At 42.8% G+C, this 24,241-nt stretch overlaps 1 protein-coding gene and 1 pseudogene across 1 annotated transcript; one reads left to right on the top strand and one right to left on the bottom strand.

The window, feature by feature from the left end:
• Window positions 1–5,276: 5,276 nt before the first annotated feature.
• Window positions 5,277–6,199, bottom strand: LOC149749583 (uncharacterized; annotated as a pseudogene).
• Window positions 6,200–18,470: 12,271 nt separating this feature from the next.
• ANKRD34B (ankyrin repeat domain 34B) lies at window positions 18,471–20,994 on the top strand. Its single transcript, XM_022551269.2, has one exon. It carries the CDS (start codon window positions 18,517–18,519, stop codon window positions 20,059–20,061), a length of 1,545 nt encoding a protein of 514 aa, XP_022406977.1. The 5' UTR covers window positions 18,471–18,516; the 3' UTR covers window positions 20,062–20,994.
• The last annotated feature ends 3,247 nt before the right edge of the window (window positions 20,995–24,241 follow it).

Here is a 24,241-nt window from a genome sequence, read left to right as displayed (position 1 = left end):
TCTCACATAGAGTGTACATCAGCCAGTGTTTCTCCAAATAATAAAACCAACACAGGCTAACTTATACAGAAAAGAAATTTATTTGAAAGATACCTGATATTTCAAAGAATTTCATGAAGACTGGAGAATCAGCCTTGGAAACAGCAGCTCAGGGGTGTATGGCACAGTCAAGATTCCACCCGAGTTTCCATAAGTGTAGGGTTCTGGCCCTGGCATCTCTGCCCTGGACGCTTGTCACCATCCACTGAAGTCTCAAGTCCATCCAGCCACTCTGAGTGATCTCTAGCTGTCTCTAGCCTTGTTATCACTCCCTGAAGACTCAGAGTCTCAGTAAAGAGCCTCTGATTGGCTGAACCTTGCTCAAATGTCCACACACAGGTCTAAGGAGTCCAAAGGGGAATTATCTGCTCGGGTCCATGTTCCAGAGTGGGAAGTCAGATCCTGGCCTCCACTCATCTTGGATTTGCCAAAATAGAAAAGGTGTTTGGATGCTGGACAATGCAAAATGACACATAGTTTTCTCACTTATGATTATAAACTTAACACATCTTGAAGGTGTATCTAAGAGGTTATCATGTTATCGAGAGGTTTACATCGGATCAATTATTCCAGCATTACTTCATCTCTTCATTGATTTACATGAATCAGTAGTTGGTCCAGTAAATGAAAACATTCATCAGTATGCTGACTAATTTATTGAGCTGGCTTTTCATATTTAGATGTCATGTCATCTGCATGACAAAATGAGTATTTGGAATGAATAATGAATCATCGGAAGAAAAAACACATCTTCCTTCTGAACATAGGTTGTCACTGAGTTTTAAAGTAAAAATAATACTATTTGGTATTTCGTTCTGGTCTAAAGTTCTTCAAAGAGCTGATGTTAGTTTCCTTACGTCGTTGCACTGTCCTGGTTTTATAGATCAGTTGGGATTTCTGAGGTATCTGGAGTTTAGGTGACAGATGTCAGAAGAGACACTAGAGCTAAGTTTCTCAGCCTCTTTCTAGAACAAACCCTCTAAGCCTAAGAAAAAGTTCTTCCACCCTGAGAACAGAAGGCAGGAAGGTTCCCACCGGATTGCTGCCGTTAAGTGGGACCCCTCCCAAGGCCAATGTAATAGAAGAGAGTTTTGTCAACAAGCTTAAGGACTGAGACAGTCTTCCAGAATATGCAGTAAGCTCAGAGAACTTGTCTGAGGAACTGCAGGGGTATCAGTGAGTAAGAGGCCTTTGGTTTTTGTTATGTTTTTAAGATATTCAGGGGACAACCAAAGAAAACCTCCCTAAAGAGAAGCAGCTAGCAACCCAGAGTCCTTTATCCTGGCACACAAAGTGCCTCCCTGCACTGGTCCACCCTTTGTTCTGGTACAAAGAATATATTCATCATGAAATAGATATGGATGAATGTAACAGAGATCCTCCAATGACAATGGCTTAAATAGATGAGAAGTTTGTTTCTCTCCATGTAAAAGCCCCTCTACTCTTCACTGATATGATATCTACTTGTCCTTCAGGTCTCACTGGAAATGTTACCTCATTTGAGAAGCCTTCCCTGATGCTACCTAGACAAGTTAAAGTATTTTTTAAAATAAATTTATTTATTTATTCATTTATTTATGTTTGGCCGTGTTGGGTCTTCACTGCTGCGCACGGGCTTTCTTTAGTTGCGGTGAGCCGGGGCTGCTCTTTGTTGCGGTGCGTGGGCTTCAGTAGTTGTGGCTCGCGGGCTCTAGAGCACATTAGTTGTGGCGCACGGGTTTTGTTGCTCTGTGGTATGTGGGATCCTCTTGGACCAGGGCTCAAACCCGTGTCCCCTGCATTGGCAGGTGGATTCTTAACCACTGTGCCACCAGGGAAGCCCCTCCTCTCTGTCTTGAGATCAGAATTAAATAGATAGTAAATGAATTCTAGTATAACCACAATTTTTAAGAGAGCTGGAGGGGTTCCACCAGTAAACCAAAGTGTTCAACTTATTTCTGGAAGGCAGAAAGTAGATGGAGGGATTTCAGATCAAGATGCTTATCAAACACATGCATCAACTTTTACTTGTTCCTAAAACCCCACCAAAACATATTGTTAATGGTATAAAACCATGAGGACAGCATGTTTCATATTCCAGATCATCCCACTTTATCACCCACAAAGTAGGATGTGTTTAATTGGGTTTGCACACCTTGGGTCAGTCCTGCCTCTCAGCTCCCGTCACCTTGCATCTCAGTGAATCTCACACAGTAGGGAGTGGAGCAGCGCCAAGGACAACAGGAAGAGCTGCAAGTCTCATTCTGTTCTTGGTTCCATTCCTGAGGCTCCTCGAGTAAATCAGATGGCCTCTTGGAGCCCTACTGGTCTCACAAGTAAAGTGGAGATAATAACATCTGTCCTGTTTCTTTCAAGGTGTGTTTGCTGGACTAAAATGAGACCAGAAGTAGGTAGACACAATATGTCCTCATCCTCAAGCCCTGACTGTTAAAGTCATCTCCCTTCAACATTCAAGTTACGATGCAGGCAGGGCACGCCTGCCTAGATTAACAGGCTCTTCCATCCCACCTCATCCTCACCTCACCTCACCTATGTGGGAAGTCAGTCCCCACAGTTCCACCATCAGCCCCGAAACAGGTCAGTCCCCAGGGCCTGGAGGATGGATAGGGACATTACATGGGCTGGGAGTACTGTCCACTGAGAGGACCTTGCTCACAGTGCAAAATCTGATCCGTTCTCCATTGTTTTCTTGTTATTCCCAACTCCCACAAAGGAGAGCCTGCCTTCCCTAACGTTTCACTCAGCGAGATGCCCAGGCCCAAACTGACCTACACTCTCATTCCCTATATGAAAGCCTCTTGCCTCAGATGTGTTGGTGGTGCCAGGATTGTGATGTTCCAGCATCAGCCTCCCTGTCCTGCCTATGAGCCCTGTCACAGCACCCAAGTCAACAGCACTAATCCTCCAGGTGAACTGTATCCCAGGGCTTCATTGTCCTTTTTGTCCCCAGTCCAGCCTCTCTCCATCCATCCAACATGTTCCAATACCCGGATGACAGGTGTAGTAGGCTGAATAATGCCCTCCCCAAAGAGGTTCACATTCTAATCCCTGGAATCTATGGATATGTTACAAAAGGAACTTTGCAAGATGTGATTAAACTAAGGATCTTGACATAGGAGATTATTCTGGATTATCTGAGTGGGCCCAGTATAATCACAAAGGTCCTTATGAGAGTGAAGCAAGAGGATAGAAGGAAGCAGAGAGAGACAAAGACATGTGACAACAGAAGCAGAGTTGAGAGAGAGAGACCCTGAGATATGAAGGGAATAAGGGGCTACCAGCCAAGGAATGGAGGCAGCCTCTAGAAACTGCAAAAGGCAATGAAATGGATTATCCTTTAGAACCTCCAGAAGTAACTCAGCCCTGCCAACACTTTTAGTCATGTAAAACCCAGTTTAGATATCACTTCCAGAACTGTAAGAGAATAAACTTGTGTTGTTTTAAGCTAAGCTTGTGGTAATTTGTTACAAGCAGCAATAAGAAACTAATTAAATAGGAGTGAAAATTAGATCATTTACTTTGAAAAACTGTTTGGCGATAATCTGCAGAAGCTGAACATATGCCTGCTTCATGACTCACAATTCCACTCCTAGGTACGTACCCAACAGAAATGTGTGTACATGTTCACCAAAGACATCTGCTATAATGTTCCTAGCAGCATTATTTGTAACGTCCCAAACCTGAGAATTACCCCAATGCGTATCAGTAATAAAATGAGTAAATCCAGGTACATTCACACAGTGGAATACTATACAGCAAAAAGAATGAACAAGCTAAACCCATAGACAGTACGCACCTCTTCAACATAATGTTGAGTGAGAGAAGCCAGAAACAGAGTATATTCTGTACGATTCAATTGCTATAAAGTGCAAATACAAGCCAAAGTAATCTAGGCTAGTTGAAGCCACTACTCTGCCCCCTGGAAGGAAGAAATATGAGACAGTCTTCTGGAGAGCTGGTAATATTCTGTCTCTTGATCCTAACGATGCTTCAGTTTGAGCAAAATCGTTGAAATTGTGAAATGTGCACCTATTAAACATCTACTACACATTATTAAAAACTTTTTTAATGGGGGAAAGGAGACCGGTGCCTTCATGCAAATTTGCCCAATCCCCTCCTGTGAATCTCCGACCTTCCCAAACAAACGGATGTGGGCAATGGTCAACCCAAATCTAAGATTCCACCTCTGTAGAGACCAACTCTGGGTTAAAATGACCTGTGAACTTGCTTAACATATACTTACTAAAGGGCCAAATTTAGCAGATTATTTTCCTAAGTAAAGGAAGCCTGCTCAGAGATAAGTGTACTTTGCCCCTTTGAGAAGTCAAAACTACAAATTATTTTAAATTGACATCATCTGAACAACAACAACAAAAGGTCATAGTCTTTTCTCCACCAGATGATCCCTTATAAATGAGTTTAAATCATTGCTGTTTCTTAATTTCATCTCTCCTTAATTCCACAGTGGAGTTTAATACATAAAATATACGTTGTGGAATTTTAATATGTATTAATGTTTTAATAATAGTATAATGAAGTTATAAACTCATCAAAACAAAAGAAGAACGGCTGCTCCCACGAATGCCTCAGCCTGAAGTGAGGCTCTGGCTTTACCAAAAGAGGGTACAAGGACGGGAAGGGGGAAGAGAGACCCGTAGGGGACAGACACACGGACCAGCCGGGTGGATATGAACTGCGGGGCGGGGGGGATGCAAATGTAGACGGGCTGGGGGACTAAGGGCCGTTATAGAGGGGTGGCTGACGCCCTGCTGTAGGAGAGACGCTGCCGCCCTTGCTCTGGGCCAAGTCGCTCAGGCCAAAGCGCGGTGACCTGTGGGGTGTGGGAATGGGGGGAGGGCGGATACTCGTGGGGACAGAAGGCGGGGCTTCAGAGGCCACACTTTGGCCCCCGGGGCCGCCGCCCACACCTGCAGCACAGCCGCGAACCAGCGCGTCACTCCCAACAGAAACGCCGTGCAGCCCGGGCGTCTGGCGAGGTGCGCGCCTCCTGGACCCCGCTACGACGCTTCGCCGCTCGGGCTCAGACGCCCGCATCTCTCCGCCGAGTGGGGGTTGGGGATACGGCGGCACCTACCGGGATCTGCGACTCTAGCCGCCGAGGAGTCGCCGAAGACCACATCCCAGCCCGGACGGCGCCCCGGGGCCACAGGCACAGAGGGTCCAAGCGAAACCGGGGAGGCGGGAGGCACTCCGCCGACTCGACAGCGCGTCCCAGGTCAGTGTGAGGCCCTGGCTGTGCGAGCCCTACTTAGGGAAACTTTGGTTTGCGTGTTGGCTGCTGGGAGGAGGGCGCAGCCCGGGCCCAGCGGCCTCCGTGCGCCCCGCCCGGTAAGCTCAGGCCCTGGGAGCCGGCACCTCCCGCACACCCTGACTCTGCAGAGACCTGGCGCCCACTGAAGGCCTTCGGGGTGCAGGGCCCTGTCCAGAGACTCTGCCCCACCATTCCGGTCGCGCTCCACGGAGCCCATTCTCGCGCCTCCCGCAATCCCCGCCGGTTCTTGGCTCGGGCTTTGCGGCGGTGCGGTCTTGGACCCCGCCGGCATGCGGGTTTCGCCTCCTTCTCGGCCTTGCAGGGCTGGAGACGTGATGAGGGTAGCCCGCGGCCGCGGGATGTCTGAGAGGATCCGGGGCAGGGGGCTCGCGGACGCGGGTCCGCGCCGCAGCGGGAGCGGCGCGCGCTCGGCCGGAAGAGCGCGCGGGTCGGAGGGACGGACTTGGACGTGTCTCCGCAGGTGTCTCCGGCCGCTTGGCGGCGGCAGGTGCAGGCTGGGCGCGGGGTGCGGGCCAGAGGGGGCTACGGAGCCGTTTGCAGCCACTGTCTCCACAAATGCGAGCCACACAGGTGCGGGCAGCCGGGTCCCCGGAGCTGTTGGGGGCGCAGAGCTTTGGCACCAGGACCTCAGTCCCCTTGTCGGAGAACTGGGGTCCAGAGGTGCGCCTGCCCCAGCATGGGGGCAATGGCTGCTCCCATCGGGCGTGCTATTTCCCAAAGAAGGGCCGTGTCCTCCGGACGGGAGGTGTGGGGACCGCTCCGCAGCGGCTCTGGGCAGAACCCCTTCTCGTGGATGGCGATCGCCTCAGCCCTCCAGCTGTGCCTTGGCTCCGAGACGAGGCGACGAAACGCGCACCCCGCCCCCATCGGTGTCCCGATGCTGTCGCCCCAGTCACCTTCCTTTGCCCTTCTCCGACAGCACCTCGGGCTCGCTCCCTCCCCGCTCTCAGGAAAAGCTGAGCCAGTGAGGACTGTGAAGACGCTGCCAGAATCCTCAGCAGGCTAGAAATCCCATCACCTTGGTTCCCTGAGACTTGGAGGTATAGGTTGGCGTGTCTTTATGTGTGTGCGCTGGGAAGGGGGGTGTGTGTCTCAGAGACATGTGGGAGTGCAGCTCCCCCAGGGCCCAGCCCCAGGGCCCTGGGGGACAGCTGAATTAACTAGAAGTAACCAGCCCTTTTGGGTACGTGTGGGAAAGACAGCAAACCTCACCAGCTACTCCTCCCTCTTGGGCAGTTTCTAAATATTTCTTTCAAGCTGGTGCCAGAGAACACTTTTCCTGGCAAGTCACTATGTTTCCTGGGACAGTCTCAGCTGCATCTTTTGTTCTGGCTCTGACCCTTTCCTTGCATGGGGAGAAGACATATATTTTGCTTGTGGCGGGCAGGCTTGCCTCGTTCCAGGTGCAGCTGGCCTCCGCATCCTGGCCTGGGCTGCCCACTACAACTCTGGACTTTTCTCAGACCCGTCTGGGAAGGGTAGGACAGCAGACCTCCAGTACCTGACCTGTTCTAACTCAAGGCTGTACTCTTCTCTGAGCCTGTGGGCTCCCTTTGCCCCTCTCTAGGCGTGGCAGGCGTCTCTGCCCTTCACTCGTGTGCGGGAGAGTTGAGCATCAGGTGGCCTGGAGGTGATGACGGAGACAGCTTGGTGGGAGCCTGAGGCAGGAATTGATAGCTAATAGGTGGTGGGACTGGAATGAAGAATGAAGAGTTTGTCACAGATTCTTTCCGAGCGTGCACGGGAGGCACCCCCTATTGGGAGTGGAGCCTGGAATCTTATTAACAAACTCACCATGTGATCTTATGCCCACAGAAGGTGGAGAACCTGTTGGTATAGGCACATTAGCCCCCATTCTCAGACCCCATTAGCCCAGAGCATTCACGTTTAGTGATAATATGTTTAGAACCTGACATTGTTGAATTCCTAGCTGGCAAATATATTAGGATCTTCTAAAATCCTCACAGTCATCTTCAGTAAAGTAGGTATTATCCCCACTTTAAGAATGAGGAAACAGAAGCTCAAAGGAACAGCTTCTCAAGAGCTGGTAACTTGGGAGGAGACAGAGCCCCAGGCTTTGATACACAGTCTGCTGCCTCCTCTGGTCCCCTTGTGGGCAGCACAAAGACAGGGCATCCTGGGGCAAAGGTGAGGGGCTGAACTTTGAACTTGAAACCCATTTGTTGATTTCCACCCCCTTGCTGCCCTGCCCCACCATGGCCAGATAAGTAACTTTTTGGGAGGGAGCATACATCCTATCTGGAGGTGGAGTAAGAGGCTCAGAAGAAAATAAAATTTCTTTCTGAATGACAGGAAAACTGGGGGTGGCTTGGGGAGAAAAAGTCACGGGAAACACCAAGCCTATCATCTCCAAGACAGCTTTTAAAGCACCTCGGCCCACGTGGCACTGCCGTGTTAGATACCACACAAATTAGGTACTCAAAACAGAATCCTACTTTGTAAGAAGCAAGGAGACATAAGAGAAGGGACACAGGAACGTCTAGTTAAGTCCTGGCAAGCAGGTGAGTAAGAGAAAGAGTACCTTTCCCTCCTCAGCCACCTCACCTGCACAGAATGGGGCAGACCAGGTGAGTGCTGCAGCCTTACCAACCGCAGCAGTCCTTGCAGGGTAGACTGCTTCCTGCACACACACACACACACACACACACCCCACACTGGATTGCCGTGCACAGAATCCGCTCCAGACATTTTGCAGAGTCATAATCAGTGAAATATGATTAACTGCACAAACACTGTGGGGATGTCTTTCTCAACAAGGAATTAAAAAACTAGACTCCAAATGGGAGAGATGTGTGGAACAAATTATAGGTATTTATGTAGCTGTGATTAGCTTTGATTTCCTTCAGTAGGAACTGACAGCTGGCTGACAGAAAACTCATCCAGGGAGAGAAAAGACATAAGTGAAGTATGAAATTTTGAATAATGTTTTCAGGTAACTTTCTATTTCCATGTAGAGTGGGTGTCTGGAGGGGTGAATGTAGTTATGGTTTGAATTGCTTCATTTATCGACAGATATTTTTAATAGGGTTCATAATTCTAAGATCCAGTGCTTTTTACTTCTTTTTCCTGCCTTCCAGTCCCGTGGTAGCTAGGAATTTCACCAGTCAGCCTGTAGACTCACTTTCTCTTGTTTTCAGCACACGGCTTCCAAGGTTGGAGCCTACCTGATCCATCTGTTCAGAGAATGAATCTTTGTTTTCTTGCCTAAGAGAGTGGTTGTCTGCTTGGGGTGGGGTAAAGTTCTGGGGGTCTGGTTGTTCTATCCAACCATCCTGTCATGTTCAGCCCCGTGCCTCGTTGCCACTTTCGGTGTCGTTTGGAACCTCCATGTCCTAAGCTTCCAGGGTCCTGTGGGTAAGCTGGCTTCCTTCTCGTGGGGGCCACCTCCCGGGGGCTTTATGTTGTAGCCTCTGCTATGCTAAGGCAGTTTACCACACCACCACCCGCCTCTGTCTCCACAGCTTGTTTGAAATTGGTCATCTGATGATATCTCTCTTCCAGTTTTCTGTGTTCTTCAGAATAGATATCTTTTAAAAAAAATAACTAAACTGTAATTTTAGTGGGGCCTTGGGAGATGGAGAGAGGCACTAAAAGAGTAGAGCAATATGCCATGATGAATTACAAGCAAAGTTAAAGACATTCTAATTTTAAAATCAAAAGCAATTTATCCAGCTGTTTAATAATTAACATCTTATAATAATGCAGAAATTATTGTATTTGGAAATTATAAGGAAAATGCACTTAAAGGATATCTTTTTCCATAGTTCACTTATTAGGTTCCATTTATATTTACAAACCATTATTTACAGATTCTAAAAAAACATTTTAAATATTTTATGTTATTTAAATAGTCTGTGGATTAGAGACATGATAAAACTAAAAGATGGCTAAATTCTGAGATAAAAATTTTAAAAAGAAGGGCTTCCCTGGTGGCGCAGTGGCTGAGAGTCCGCCTGCCGATGCAGGGGACACGGGTTCGTGCCCAGGTCTGGGAAGATCCCACATGCCGCGGAGCGGCTGGGCCCGTGAGCCATGACCGCTGAGCCTACGTGTCTGGAGCCTGTGCTCCGCAGCGGGAGAGGCCACAACAGTGAGAGGCCCGCGTACCGTAAAAAAAAAAAAAAAAAAAAAAAAAAAATTTAAAAAGAAGAACACAGTGAGTATGAAGGCACAACAGGAAAGTCTTTTTCTAGATGTTGTCTGATTTCATTACCAGCCCCCAGGGGATGAATGTTTCATGATTGTCTTCCACAGATGGGGAACTCAAGACTCAGAGGCTGAGAGATTTGACCAGGGCATACAGCTAGTAATTAGGAGAGTCAGGATGGAAATCTGGGTCTACCTGACTTTCACACTTTCTCCAGTTGAACTGCTCTCTGTCTGGAAGGTGTAACGGAACTGGGGAATCGTTTATAAGCTAGATTATGAGTCTGACTGAATGTTAACACAGTATTAGCACTAGGTGCCCAGTAAGGATGTTTCACAGGAGGACACAGAAGGTGGGCACATTTCTGAACTAGGATCATCGTAGGCTAGAGAGGTGGTTTTCATCCCAGGTGGGGCTTACCTCTATGAAGAGTAAATAAATCAACTTCAATATGGGCATTTTTGACGTGCGAATGGATGAGGTGAGATAAGAGAATGGACTGAAAGAGGGTGAAGGCATGAAGACAAGGGGATTATTCCAATAAAGTACCGATTACAAAATGAGACACCAGGAAACCTAACATGTATACACATGGAAGATAAAGTACCTGATAACGTTTTTTTCTGAAAAATTTAATGCTTAAACAATTCAAAATTGCTCTATTAAATGTGAACAATTTAAAAAGTGAGCCATCCAGTGGACCTTAGGTCTTTATAATGAGCAAAGCACAAGCCTGTGTTGTTTGTGCTTGACAGCCCTGCAGTACTAAGGGGCGAGGTCTGCCTACGGCCTCACGGTAGATATATTCGCTAGTTGCCACTGGCTAGTGGTGTCACTGCCCAGCTTCCCTGAGGCCCTGGAGCCCATAGCACCCTCCCTTTCCACAGGACCAGAGCGGGGCCACTGCCCCCCTCAGGCATCGCAGCCAGCCCCCCTTTTTCTCCCAGAACCTCCTGATGCCGAGTGTGGGAGGGAAAGTTATGGCAGGAAGTGGCTGGGTTTAGCACTGTGGAGAAAGATCTTTACATGAGGATAAGTGAAAAGGTTTGAGTGTCTTTCCAAAAGATTCTTTTAAGACTTTTTTTTAAAACAACATTGGCCCGCATACTAGAAGCTATATGAAAGTTTAATATTGAAATCTGGTAACTGGCAACTGGTTCTCATTTGAATATCTGTTTATCAAATGGTACTTTTGGTCAAAGGTGCTTTTACGTGATTGATACTGTTATCTCTTCTTGAATGGCAGTTCTATATTTTATATTATGTTCCAGCTTGTTTCTATAAGTCTCTTTGCTTTATTAAACCTATTTGTATACGAAAAATGCTAAAAGAAGGTTTCTTTTGTGATCACTGTCTCATGTGAGCTCTTTGCAGATGTTTCGCATTCAGAATAAACCTCAGTTGGGACCCAATCTGTCAACCAGCCCTAAATTCCTAGGTTGCTGAGTTGCAGGTATGTCTGGCTCTGGAATAGCTTTTTTAGAATGTTGCACGGGGGACAAAAATCATGTATTTCATGTGTTAACTTTTATTATATTTATGGATGTATATATCTAGTGGTTGTTCTTTGCTTAACATCATGAATGAAACTAAAGTGGAAACGAATAAGTATATTCTTTTGAATACTGCTTATCAGGAGCTGACTAGCTGAAATTCCTTGAAAGTCTAGGCGTAAATACTATTGATAACACCACAAAAAGTGATTTATGTTGTGAAAACTAAGACTTACTATGGCTCTTTATTAATTTTAATTATGAAACATTCTTACATAAATGCTATGTTCTTTTTTTCTGTACATGTCCCACTTTACAAAAGAGAATAGTAATATCATACAGGTGAGTACATGAAATATATACTCTTTGAAGAAGAAGAATAAAACGGACACCTATATACACACCACCCAGGTTGAGAAACAGAACATTACCTGAACCTTAAAAGCCTCTGTGTGTCCCTCCCAAATTGCATTGTTCTCCTTAACCCTCACCAAGAGGTAACTTAGTCTTGACTATTGTGTAAATCGTTCCTTTGCTTTTTTGTTTTCTGAGTTTCCCGCTTGCATGTGATCCTTAAGTAAATTAATTGTTTATTTTTGGAAAACTGGGTAGAAAGCACAAAATTAGATGAATAAAGAAAGATCAATATTAACAATATATGGCAAAAGTTCTCAGGAGAACGTAAGTTGAACAGTCTCTGGATCTGAGTTCAGCTCAGCATCCCTGAGCATTTACAAGAGCCCCTCTAGGCAAGGTCATGAGTGAGTCCTGGGAAACATGGGGCTTGCCATGATAGGGCTTCTGGCGGGCTGCAGTGTAGAGCAGATAGTGGCTATGCAAAGGCAATGGGTTTTGAGTCTTTCTCCTCCTAAGCTCACCATGACTTATCCCCAGATCTCAGAGCAGGTCAAAGTAGAACATTTGAGTAGGGCTGAAACGAGTGCCAGTGGCTGCCCCAGAAAGCAGGGTATGGAGGGGATAGCAGAGATGTGGTCAGGACAAAGCAAGTCATTTAAAGACCTGAGATCAGGCTTACCTGGGCATTTGGTCCTCAGTTAACAAGATGGTAAAATGGCAGTATGATCTCAGAGAGGATGTCTGTGCACATCCATTATCCTGGCATCTCCTCTCACCATCTTCTTGGGGATTTTCGGTGCCTTTCCTCTATGATGATCTCCAGATCTCGTTTCTTCTTTCTTGTTCCACCATTTCATCTTGATAGAATATATTCTTCAGTAGATTCTTGAGAGTGTATCCCAATTCTTGACGGATGGCTTGGCTAGATAGAGAATTCTAATCTGGGAATCATTTTTCCTTCAGATTTTAAAAAATATTCCTCCGTTGCCTAAATCTTCTCTGTTCTCAGTGTTCTGGAAATTTACAACCATGTGCCATGGTCAGGGTCTGTCTTCATCCATTGTGCTATGTTCTCTTTGGGCCCTTTCAATTTGGGAACTCATGTCCCTCATGTCTAAAAAATTTTCTTGATCTTATTCATCATTTCCTCTCCTGCTCACCCCTTTCTCCACCCCCACTATTGTCTCTTGCAAGAACTTCTATTAGTTGGATCTTGGATTTCCTGATCTAGTCCTCTAATTTTCTTGTTTTTCTTTCTCTTTATTCTTTTTGCTTGACTGTGTTAGAGATTTTTATCAATATTATTCAACCCTTCTATTGAGTTTTGGAGTTTGTATCATGTTTTTATCTTTTGAGAGCTTTTTATGATCTCTGAATATTCTTTTTAATAGACTCTTACCACTGTTTCATGGTTACAACATCTTCTTATCCCTTTGAGGATAATGAGTTTTTGAAGTTTTCATTTTTCGGACTAATATCTGTCTTCTCCAAGTTGATTTTTCTATTCTTCTCTCTGTCTTTAATGTAAGAGGCTTTTTGTTTTCATGCTCATGATTAAAGGGCTTGGATTAAAAACCTAATGTGAAGCTTTTTCACATTAGTGACCTTTTTTTTTTTTTAATTTTTGGCTGTGTTGGGCCTTCGTTTCTGTGCGAGGGCTTTCTCTAGTTGCGGCAAGCGGGGGCCACTCTTCATCGCGGTGCGCGGGCCTCTCACTATCGTGGCCTCTCTTGTTGCGGAGCACAGGCTCCAGACGTGCAAGCTCAGTAGTTGTGACTCACAGGCCTAGTTGCTTCGCGGCATGTGGGATCTTCCCAGACCAGGGCTTGAACCCATGTCCCCTGCATTGGCAGGCAGACTCTCAACCACTGCACCACCAGGGAAGCCCCATGTGTGACCTTTAAGCCACACTGTGGGATGATCTGGGTGGCATGTTGGGGAATCCCTGTGATCAGTACTCTTAAGTATTTTCTCCTTGGTAGGTCAGATTCTTGAGAGAAGAGTATAGCAGTTTTCTTCTAAAGGATAAAGATATGGCTGCCATCATTCTTGGAGCTGAGTTGGGGTAGAAGGCTGTGAGTCCCTTCACTCAGTGGTCAGTAAACATACCATCACTTATTCTCCTATTTTCTTGTCCTCAAACATGCCTAGTGTTTCTCAGTCCAGAGACTCTCTGTTTCACCATTTCTGGAGAATAAACCACTGGACATCTTTTGAGGTGGGAGAGGGGCAGTCTTCTATCTCCTAGTGGCTTGGAGTGGAGGAGCACTTCTCAAACTTCGATGTGCATGCAAATCACCTGGGGATCTAGTTGAACTGTAGGCTCTGACTCAATAGATCTGGGATGGAGCCTGAGATTTTGCATATTTAACAAGTTTCAGGTGATGCTGCTTCTGCTGGTCCAAGGTAGGACCACGGCACTTCCCGGAGCAAGACGTAGGGATCCAACTGCCTCTCTAACAGCTTTTCTCCTAGCCCTCCTTATTTAGCTGTACTCTCCACCCCCTAGTTATAGAGCCTCCTACTGCCGCCTCTTTCAAGGATTTTGTAGCGTACACGGGCTTAGTTCTCAACTCTGCCACCGATGACTCGAGGCACAGCCTTTTCAGGTTGGCTCAGTCAGTTACCACTGGCCTATCTGCTTTCTGGCTTCCAAAATGTTGTTTGTCATCTCCTCTCCTTCTCCTGCTATCTTTGTGAGTTTATGTTTTTTTTTTAAAAAATCTTTACTTTTAGGGGATTTCAGGAAGGGGCAAAATTAGATGTACGTGTTCTGCCACAGCACCGTAAGTATGATCACCTGCTAAAATATTTTCCTAAAGTTTGGTTGTGGTATATGGTGTAGAGCCTGATTTATGATAAATAACTGTGCTATTTTAAGCCTCTAGATCTTTGCACAACGAGTGTTCTCTACTTTTCCTTTCCTCCTTTTTCTGCCTGCCAAACTCTTTCGCAGTCTTCAAGGTTTAGCTCAAATGGCTGGCCTCTGTGAAGCCCCTTCCATCCTCAAACCATTAAAGTCTGTGTGTAAACTCATAACCAGCTGCTTATACAGTAACTCTTCCAAACAGCTATGTAACCTCTTCAGGGCTAAGGCCTATACCTTTGTAGCTCAGTGCCCAGCACATATGAGGAGCTTACAGCTGTTTAACAATTGAATTAATTTCTATGTGCATGTCTATCTTTCCCTTTTTTCTTCACTTTCTTTCTGCTCTCTTTATCTCTTCTTTCCTTTAAGAAGTCATTATATTTATTATCCATTCCAGCGGTTCCCAACCTTTTTGGCACCAGGGACCAGTTTCGTGGAAGACAATTTTTCCACAGACCCTGGTAGGTGGGGAATGGTTTCAGGATGATTCAAGTGCATTACATTTATTGTGCACTTTATTTCTATCATTATTACATTGTAATATATAATGAACTAATTATACAACTCACCATAATGCAGAATCAGTGGGAGCCCTGAGCTTGTTTTCCTGCAATAAATGGTCCCATCCAGGGGTGATGGGAGACAGTGACACCCGAGGTGTGTTGCTTATGTCCAGTCTCCTCTGTGATCTCGTTTTGGTCGCTGTCACTGCAGAAAACCCTGCTTCACAAAGATTGGATGTTGGAAATGGAAGCAGGCTTTTCAGTGCCTTTGTGGCAATCTCAGGATATTCCTCCTTGACTTTAATCCAGAATGTATGGAGATTTGACATTGTCTCAAGCATACTTTTAAGGCCCCCCCGTCACTTGTGATCTCAAGCAGTTGATCCTCTTCTAGCTCCGACAAAGTCAATTCACCTGGCTTATTCACAAATGGGTCGCAGATCCATTCCTTCCCAGTTTGGGGGTCTTTTGTGGTTGGGAAGTAATGCTCAATCTCTTTTGAAAGCTGAGATAAGTGATCATGCACCATCTGGGAGAAAGAAGGCCCTGGCTCAGTCTCTTTCAAAATCTCTGTTTGAAACATGTCAAAAATCCTCATGTTCACTTGTCGCTCCCATAATTCCAGTTTGGCTTTGAATGCAGCCACTTTATCTACCGACTTGAACACAGTTGTCTTTCTCCCCTGAACTGACAGATTGAGTTCATTGAGCAGGTTGAATGTGTCACACAAATAAGCAAGTTTTGTGACCCATTCTGTGTCACTGAAATGTGCTGCCAGTGGTGACTGTTCTTCTAAAAGTAATCTCTGGAGTGGCTCTCATAACTCAAAAACTCTGGCTAGTGATCTACCTTTAGAAAGCTATCTCACTTCCGTGTATAAGAGAAGACGTGTGCTCTGCGTCCATCTCCTCACAGAGCAGCATGAACAGATGTGAGTTAAGGGCATGTACTTTAACGTGGTTGATAATTTTAAACACATCCTACAAACGTTGTTAAGTTCAGGTGACATTTTTCGGCTAGCCAGCATTTCTCTAGGGATGACACAATGCATAGACTCACATTCAGAAGCGACCTCTTTGACCCAAGTAGCGAAATCAGAAAGCCGTCCAGTCATGGCAGCTGCTCCGTCCATGCATATACCAACACAAAATGACCAAGTCAGTTTTCCTGATGTGCAATCATTCAAAGACTTCAATAGCTCTGCAGTTGTGGTGTTGGTTGGCAACAAAAGTGCACATAACATATCCTCATGCACATCCTCCTGAAAAATATATTGCACAGAAACAAGCACTGTTGCCTTGTTGTCAACATTGGTAGACTCGTCAACCTGGATTGCCTACCACGGTGACTCATTAATCCTCTCTGACAATTGTGCCTCAGTATCCCCTGCTATTTCATCAACTCATCTAGTTGTGGTGCTAGCCGAAAGAGGAGCACATGCCACCTTTTGAACTGCGTGCAGCCTCTCCTAAAAGTTCAAGACAGATGTCCTCAGCAGCAGGCAGGATCAACTCGTCACCAACAGTAAAGGGCTTCTTAGCTTTAGCAATGCCGTTAACCACTAAGAATGATGCTTTCAGTGCAGACACATTTGATGAAGTGGGCCTTCAATAATTGCTTCTGTTCTTCGTGTTCACGTTTTTTTCTTTTGAAATAGTCCAAAGCCTTGTCCTTTGAGGCAGGGTGCTTGGTCTCCATGTGGCGAAGCAGTTTTGAAGGTTTTACAGCTTTGCTGGATAGCCAGTCACCACATATTATACAGAGCGGGCTTGGAGAAAGTGAATCACCTGTTGCAATGAAACCATAATTTAAGTAGGACTCTTGCTATTTTCTTTTAAATGCAGCTTTCTTTTTGCTGGCAGTCTTAGAGTCTTCTGCTGTCTCATCATTGGGTCTTTCCCCCTTTTCAAAGAAGCTCTCCAACAACGTTTGGTTTTTACTCAATTTGGCTAGGATTAGCTTGCGGGCTTACCAAAACTGCGACTGAGACAAGTGTGCAGTGCAGGAAAGAGGCGTGGACGGAAGTGGTAAATAAAATAACGGGTGGGCCACATGCAGACAAAAATAAGTGTCGGATTCTGACTTAAAACATACCACCAGATGCAGCTGTACAATTGAAGTACATCAACTCACTCGCCACTATAAAGCCTGCCACCAGACGCAGCCTAATTGTCACTTGCCACTCACTGATAGGGTTTTGATATGAGTCTGCAAGCAATTGATTTATTATGGTCTCTGTGCAGTCAAACCTCTCTGCTAATGATAATCTGTATTTGCAGCCGCTCCCCTGCACTAGCATCACTGCCTCAGATCATCAGGCATTAGATTCTCATAAGGAGCATGCAACCTAGATCCCTCGCATGCACAGTTCAGAGTAGGGTTCACACTCCTATGAGAATCTAAAGCCGCCGCTCATCTGACAGGAGGCGGAGCTCAGGCGGTAACGTGAGCGATGGGGAGCTGCAGTAAACATAGATGAAGCTTCGCTTGCTTGCCTGCCGCGCACCTCCTGCTGTGCGACCTGCTTCCTAACAGGCCACAGCACAGACTGGTACTGGTCCGTGGCCCGGGGATTGGGGATCCCTTATCTATTCTACTATACAATAGAAATCCGTGTCCCATATTCTTTATTTTAAAAGTAAATGAGTAGAGTAAATAATACTTCTTGATTTCTCAAAGCTACACAATTCAATGAAATAGATCTAAATGTTATACAAACTTCTATTTGATTTTTCTCCCCAGCTCTAAGGACTGTTACAAGACTAACATTTCCTTGGCTCTCGATAAAGACATAATTCTTATCACCTAATGAAATTATCTGTTGAATAAGTTTAAATCTAAATTTTTATTTATGTATTTATTTATTTATTGGCCATGCCGCATGACTTGTGGGATATTAGTTCCCCGACCAGGGATTGAACCCAGGCCCTCAGCAGTGAGAGCACAGAGCCCTAACCATTGGACTGCCAGGGAAATCCTGAATCTAAATTATTTAAATAAATTAAACATAAATAATTTTCAGTTTTAATGATAAAATGTTTTTAAAGTCTATATGTCTTCACTTGTTTCTAGCCTAGAAAACTTTTTTGGAGCAACTGTCAAAATTTAACTCAATAGTATGTTGCTAACCCCATAACCTAGTCAGTGGACAATTTAAGTAATGGAATCAAGAAAACTACATAATCTCATGCTCACCATTCCTATCTCAGTGTGAATTCCAGACATTATATCAGTTATTTTAACATCTTGTAGTCCAAATATTTTTCATCCTTTGAAAGAAACATCGAAATGCCCCTCAAATTGAAAATTTAGATCTTAATTGCATTATTTAACTGAAAAGCATGTTTAAGTAATTAATGCTAAGAAGTTTTTTGTACTAAGCTATCGTAAACATGCTCTTATTTTAGTTGATTCAGTTGCAGTTACACAGAATTTTGGCTTTTTTGCTTAAATTTGCATTTTAATATTATTTTAAAAATATTTTTCACAGGTGGAAACCAAGTGGATTATTGTTTAATTGATGTGGGATTTAGAGAAGTACTAGGCTAGTGTTATGTCATAAATATTCAATGAAGATTTTGGGAAAGTAAATTTTAGTTCAAGCTTCCCTAAAGGTTGTTACTCTTCTAAATTTTTCTCTATATTAATAACACAATCTTATTTATGTCTTCTTTATACATATTTCAGACATTAATTGTGAATAACAACATGAATATAAATTGGGACATTGATTCAGGCTAATCTTTTGTTCTTCATCTTCTTTGCTAACCAGGTATTGATTCTGACTTTTGAAGATGGATGAAGGTATAGAAATTTCCAGTGATGGAAATTCCCTGATCAAAGCGGTCCATCAGAGCCGGCTTCGCCTTACAAGACTCTTGCTGGAAGGCGGAGCCTACATTAATGAGAGCAATGACCGAGGGGAAACACCTTTAATGATTGCTTGTAAGACCAAACATGTTGATCACCAGAGCGTCAGTAAAGCCAAAATGGTTAAATACCTATTAGAAAACAATGCTGATCCCAACATACAGGACAAATCTGGGAAAACTGCTTTGATGCATGCTTGCTTAGAAAAAGCTGGTCCTGAAGTTGTTTCTTTGCTCCTAGAGAGTGGGGCTGACCTCAGCTTGCAAGACCACTCTAGTTACTCGGCCCTTGTTTATGCTGTAAATTCAGAAGACAGAGAGACCCTGAAAGTCCTACTTAGTGCTTGCAAGGCAAAAGGGAAAGAAGTCATTATCATAACGACAGCAAAATCGCCCTGTGGCAGGCACACTACCAAACAGTACTTAAATATGCCTCCTGTGGATATGGATGAGTGTTATTCCCCAGCCACCTGTGCCACTCCTTCAGAAATAGACTTAAAAACAGCCTCATTGCCACGATCACATTCTTCTGAAACTGAAATGACACTTTTTGCCTTTAAAGATCTGGAACCCACAGGAAGCAGTGATGATATGGGGGACCCAAGCTCCCCCTTGAGGAAGCCTTGCGTGGCCCCTAATGGGCCGAAGCTACCTCAAGCTCCACACTGGATCAAGAGTCCCCCCTCATTAATGCACCAGAACAGAGTGGCCTCCTTACAAGAGGAGCTCCAGGATATTACTCCAGAGGAAGAATTATCCTACAAAACCAATGGGCTGGCACTTTCCAAGCGATTCATCACTAGGCACCAAAGTATTGATATAAAAGACACTGCACATTTGTTAAGAGCCTTTGACCAGGCCAGCTCAAGAAAGATGTCATATGAGGAAATAAATTATCAATCATTTTTTTCAGAAGGAAATCAGCAATGCATTGACATCCCAGTTGACCGGGACCCAGACTCTAACCAGACAATATTTACTTCGACCTTAAGAAGTATAGTTCAAAAAAGAAACTCAGGAGCAAATCACTATAGCTCTGATTCCCAGCTCTCAGCTGGTCTCATCCCTGCAACTTTAGATGATGGCAAAACACTTACAGGAAAGAAAAAGATCCTCTCACCATCTTCTTCTTTGTTGTCAGGATCCAAAGAATTGTTGGAGAATATCCCACCAGGTCCCCTGAGCAGGAGAAATCATGCCCTTTTAGAAAGGCGTGGTTCGGGAGCTTTCCCTTTAGATCACAGCATTACACAAACCAGACCAGGATTTCTGCCACCCTTAAATGTGAATCCTCACCCTCCCATCTCAGATATCAATGTCAGTAACAAGATTTCCAGCCTTCTTTCTTGTGGTCAAAAAATGCTTATGCCAACAGTTCCTATTTTCCCCAAAGAATTCAAAAGCAAAAAAATGTTGTTAAGGAGACAATCATTGCAAACAGAACAAATTAAGCAATTAGTTAATTTTTAAGAGACGGCTAGAAAATACATTTTGTTCACATGTCTATACCAGAGAAATATGGAACTAGAGAAGAAAATTCAAACGTTCATCCTTTTAAATCTTTTAAGTGGTTAGTCCATAATAGTTAGGGGTATCAAAATGTACTGTGTATCATCACATTAGGCACTGTGGATATACAAATAATAGATAGCTTTTGCTAAGGGAATTCTCTCAAACAAAATTAAAACTTTTTTTCAAAACCTTCAATATTTAACAACCTTCATGTGGTCCAAGTTTTTAATTTAAACAAAAATAAGCAAAGAAAGGTCACATATGTTGGAGATAACTTTAAAAATTTCAGATTTGCCAAATATTTTATTAGGAAACATTGTGTTCAAATCAATTTTTAAAAAGCATTTCATGATTGTAATTTTCTGTGATGCCAACAGCATAAAAGAAAACATAAACAGCTATAAAGTGTTCTATGATCAATAAGCCTAAGCTACAAAGAAAGAATGAACTAATTCTTGAAAAATGTTGACTGCAGGTAGGTGACAACCTAATTAACATTTTAAAAGGTCAGCCATTATAGTAGACGAGGCAGCTATATGTGTTGTCAGCTTAATAAGTGTCAAAAATGGCAGATCTGAGTTTTATAAGCTAGTAATAATCTGTACCAAGTGTTTCTGTGCTGTTTTTTGCTTTTCTTTGTTTTTTAATGTTATTTATGGAATTCTTCCTTCTCCATATCCTTTAATTCCTGTTATTGTTTTTTGAAGCTTATTCATAGGTTCCCAATAACAAGATAATACAAAATTTAAAAAGCATTTCTCATTTTCTTATAATCAAAGTGTTCTTGTCTTTTTAAAGACAACCAAAAAAAAAGTTTGGGATTTATCATAAATAGAAACTAAATGCTTGCTTTGGTTGTAAAAATGAAAAACTGATCATTAGATTATCTTAGGTTAGCTAAAATTAAGAAAGCCAGTAGAAATTTAATTACAAAATGTATTAAATATTCGGTCAATATTAAACAATATATTTTTTTCTGATATATAATTATTAGACATTTATATAATTAGAATAATTAGGATAATTTCCTTGTGTGACATTCCAATCATCTAGTATTTAGGACCTGTGAATAACTTCTAACAAAGTAAATGAATACCATGCTAGAACCAAAAAATATTATAAAATGACTATATTATCTATATGATTTCAAAGCATAGTGTTTATAGAGAGACCTTATTTCAATCTAGCAGTTTTACAACAAAGAATAAATCAAACTGTACAAAACCTGAGTGTATTAATTTGAGATCCTAGCACCTGGCATGATGCTTTTCTTCACAATTTGATATAAGCAAGTTGTTATGTACATAGCAATTATTTAATTTCTTGTGGCTTTTATTTGAAAAAGTAACTGTAAGTTTTCCATTTAATGTTTTGAAAAACATTAATATTAATTGCACTAGAAGTATTTTTTGATTCAGAACTTAGAATCGTACCTGATGTTTATAGGTAACCTTAACCCTTTTCGCAAGTTTTAATATTGAGAAAAGGTCTTGGCTTTACATTGTAAGGGTACAGTTTGGAAGAATATGTAGCTAGATTAGTTCATAAACAAAATGGTATCAATAAAGATTTAAATGCCATTTGGGGTATCAGTGATTTTTACTTACCTCAAATACTAATGATAAATATTTCAACATAATCTGAAGAGAAATTGTGCCACGTATGTTACTTTGAGTAAATAGAAAACTAAGAAAGAATAACATTTGTTGCTATTCTCATCCCAACATGAAAAGAATATTTAATAGGATTAAAACTTTGTTGGCCATATTTGGAAGAATTTTTAGTCTTGTGTCAATCCTAGGAATATTTTAGGGGCTGTGGTTGCTTGAGCCTACTTGTAAAGTCATCCTGTGGGACTCAGTTGAGATTAGACAGCTGACCTTAAGTACTGAAAGGACTGATGACTGACTTAGTCTGACTCCTCCAGATTAAGAAAAACTAGAACCAGAAATTTGAAGTTACAGAAATATTTCAACTCTTTTACCTACCAGAGCTGTCCATCTATGGAAAAGTCTATCCTAGGAAGATAAGAACCACTTTTGGAAATAGGCTGAGGATAGATGTTGATCAGAGATTTAACAAAAGAGATTCTTTTTATTGAATAATCTTTAAAGTCTTCAATTTTGAAGGTTGTTTGAGATAGGCTTTACTTATTAACAATTCTAGATTCATTGGGACAAGTTGAAAACTAATGATTGAAATTACATTTTTTAAAAACATCTTTATTGGAGTGTAATTGCTTTACAATGTTGTGTTAGTTTCTGCTGCATAACAAAGTGAATCAGCTATACATATACATATATCCCCATATCCCCTCCCTCTTGCCCCTCCCTCCCACTCTCCCGATCCCACCCCTCTAGGTGGTCACAAAGCACGGGAGCTGATCTCCTCGTAATATGCAGCTGCTTCCCAGTAGCTATCTGTTTTACATTTGGTATATGTCAATGCTACTCTCTCACTTTGTCCCAGCTTGCTCTTCACCCTCCCTGTGTCCTCAAGTCCATTTTCTACGTCTGCATCTTTATTCCTGTCCTGTCCCTAGGTTCATCAGAATCAATTGTTTTCTTTAGATTCCATATATATGTTAGCATACGGTATTTGTTTTTCTCTTTCTGACTTAACTTCACTCCATATGACAGACTCTAGGTCCACCCACCTCACTACAAATAGTTCAATTTCATTTCTTTTTATAGCTGAGTAATATTCCATTGTATATATATGCCACATGTTCTTTATCCATCCGTCAGTGGACACTTAGGTTGCTTCCGTGTCCTGGCTATTGTAAATAGTGCTGCAGTGAACATTGTGGTACATGTCTCTTTTTGAATTATGGTTTTCTCAGGGTATATGCCCAGCAGTGGGATTGCTAGGTCATATGGTAATTCTATTTTTCGATTTTTAAGGAACTTCCATACTGTTCTCCATAGGGGCTGTATCAATTTACATTCCCACCAACAGTGCAAGAGTGTTCCCTTTTCTCCACACCCTCTCCAACATTTATTGTTTGTAGATTTTTTGATGATGGCCATTCTGACCGGTGTGAGATGATATCTCATTGTAGTTTTGATTTGCATTTCTCTAATGATTAGTGATGTTGAGCATCCTTTCATGTGTTTGTTGACAATCTGTATATCTTCTTTGGAGAAACGTCTATTCAGGTCTTCTGCCCATTTTTGGATTGGGTTGTTTTTTTGATGTTGAGCTGCATGAGATGCTTGTATATTTTGGAGATTAATCCTTTGTCCATTGCTTCATTTGCAAATATTTTCTCCCATTCTGAGGGTTGTTTTTTTGTCTTGTTTATGGTTTCCTTTGCTGTGCAAAAGGTTTTAAGTTTCATTACATACCATTTGTTTATTTTTTGTTTTATTTCCATTTGTCTAGGAGGTGGGTCAACAAGGATCTTGCTGTGATTTATGTCATAGAGTGTTCTGCCTATGTTTTCCTCTAAGAGTTTTATAGTGTCTGGCCTTACATTTAGGTCTTTAATCCAGTTTGAGTTTATTTTTGTGTATGGTGTTAGGGAGTGTTCTAATTTCATTCTTTTACATGTTGCTGTCCAGTTTTCCCAGCACCACTTATTGAAAAGGCTGTCTTTTCTCCACTGTACATTCCTGCCTCCTTTATCAAAGATAAGGTGACCATATGTGTGTGGGTTTATCTCTGGGCTTTCTATCCTGTTCCATTGATCTATATTCCTGTTTTTGAGCCAGTACCACACTGTCTTGATTACTGTAGCTTTGTAGTATAGTCTGAAGTCAGGGAGCCTGATTCCTCCACCTCCATTTTTCATTCTCAATATTGCTTTGGCTAGTTGGGGTCTTTTATGTTGCCATACAAATTGTGAAATTTTTTGTTCTAATTCTGTGAACAATGCCCTTGGTAGTTCAATAGGGATTGCACCAAATCTGTAGATTGTTTTGGGTAGTATAGTCATTTTCACAACGTTGATTTTTCCAATCCAAGAACATGGTATATCTCTCCCATCTGTTTGTATCATCTTTAATTTCTTTCATCAGTGTCTTACAGTTTTCTGAATACAAGTCATTTGTCTCCTTAGGTGGGTTTATTCCTAGGTATTTTATTCTTTTTGTTGCAGTGGTAAATGGGAGTGTTTCCTTAATTTCTCTTTCAGATT

Source organism: Delphinapterus leucas, chromosome 3 (assembly GCF_059928025.1).
Source record: "Delphinapterus leucas isolate spDelLeu-1000000601 "Yukka" chromosome 3, BTC_Dleu_Yukka2, whole genome shotgun sequence".
In the NCBI taxonomy this organism is placed as follows: domain Eukaryota; kingdom Metazoa; phylum Chordata; class Mammalia; order Artiodactyla; family Monodontidae; genus Delphinapterus; species Delphinapterus leucas.
This window is presented reverse-complemented; position numbering and strand designations above follow the sequence as displayed.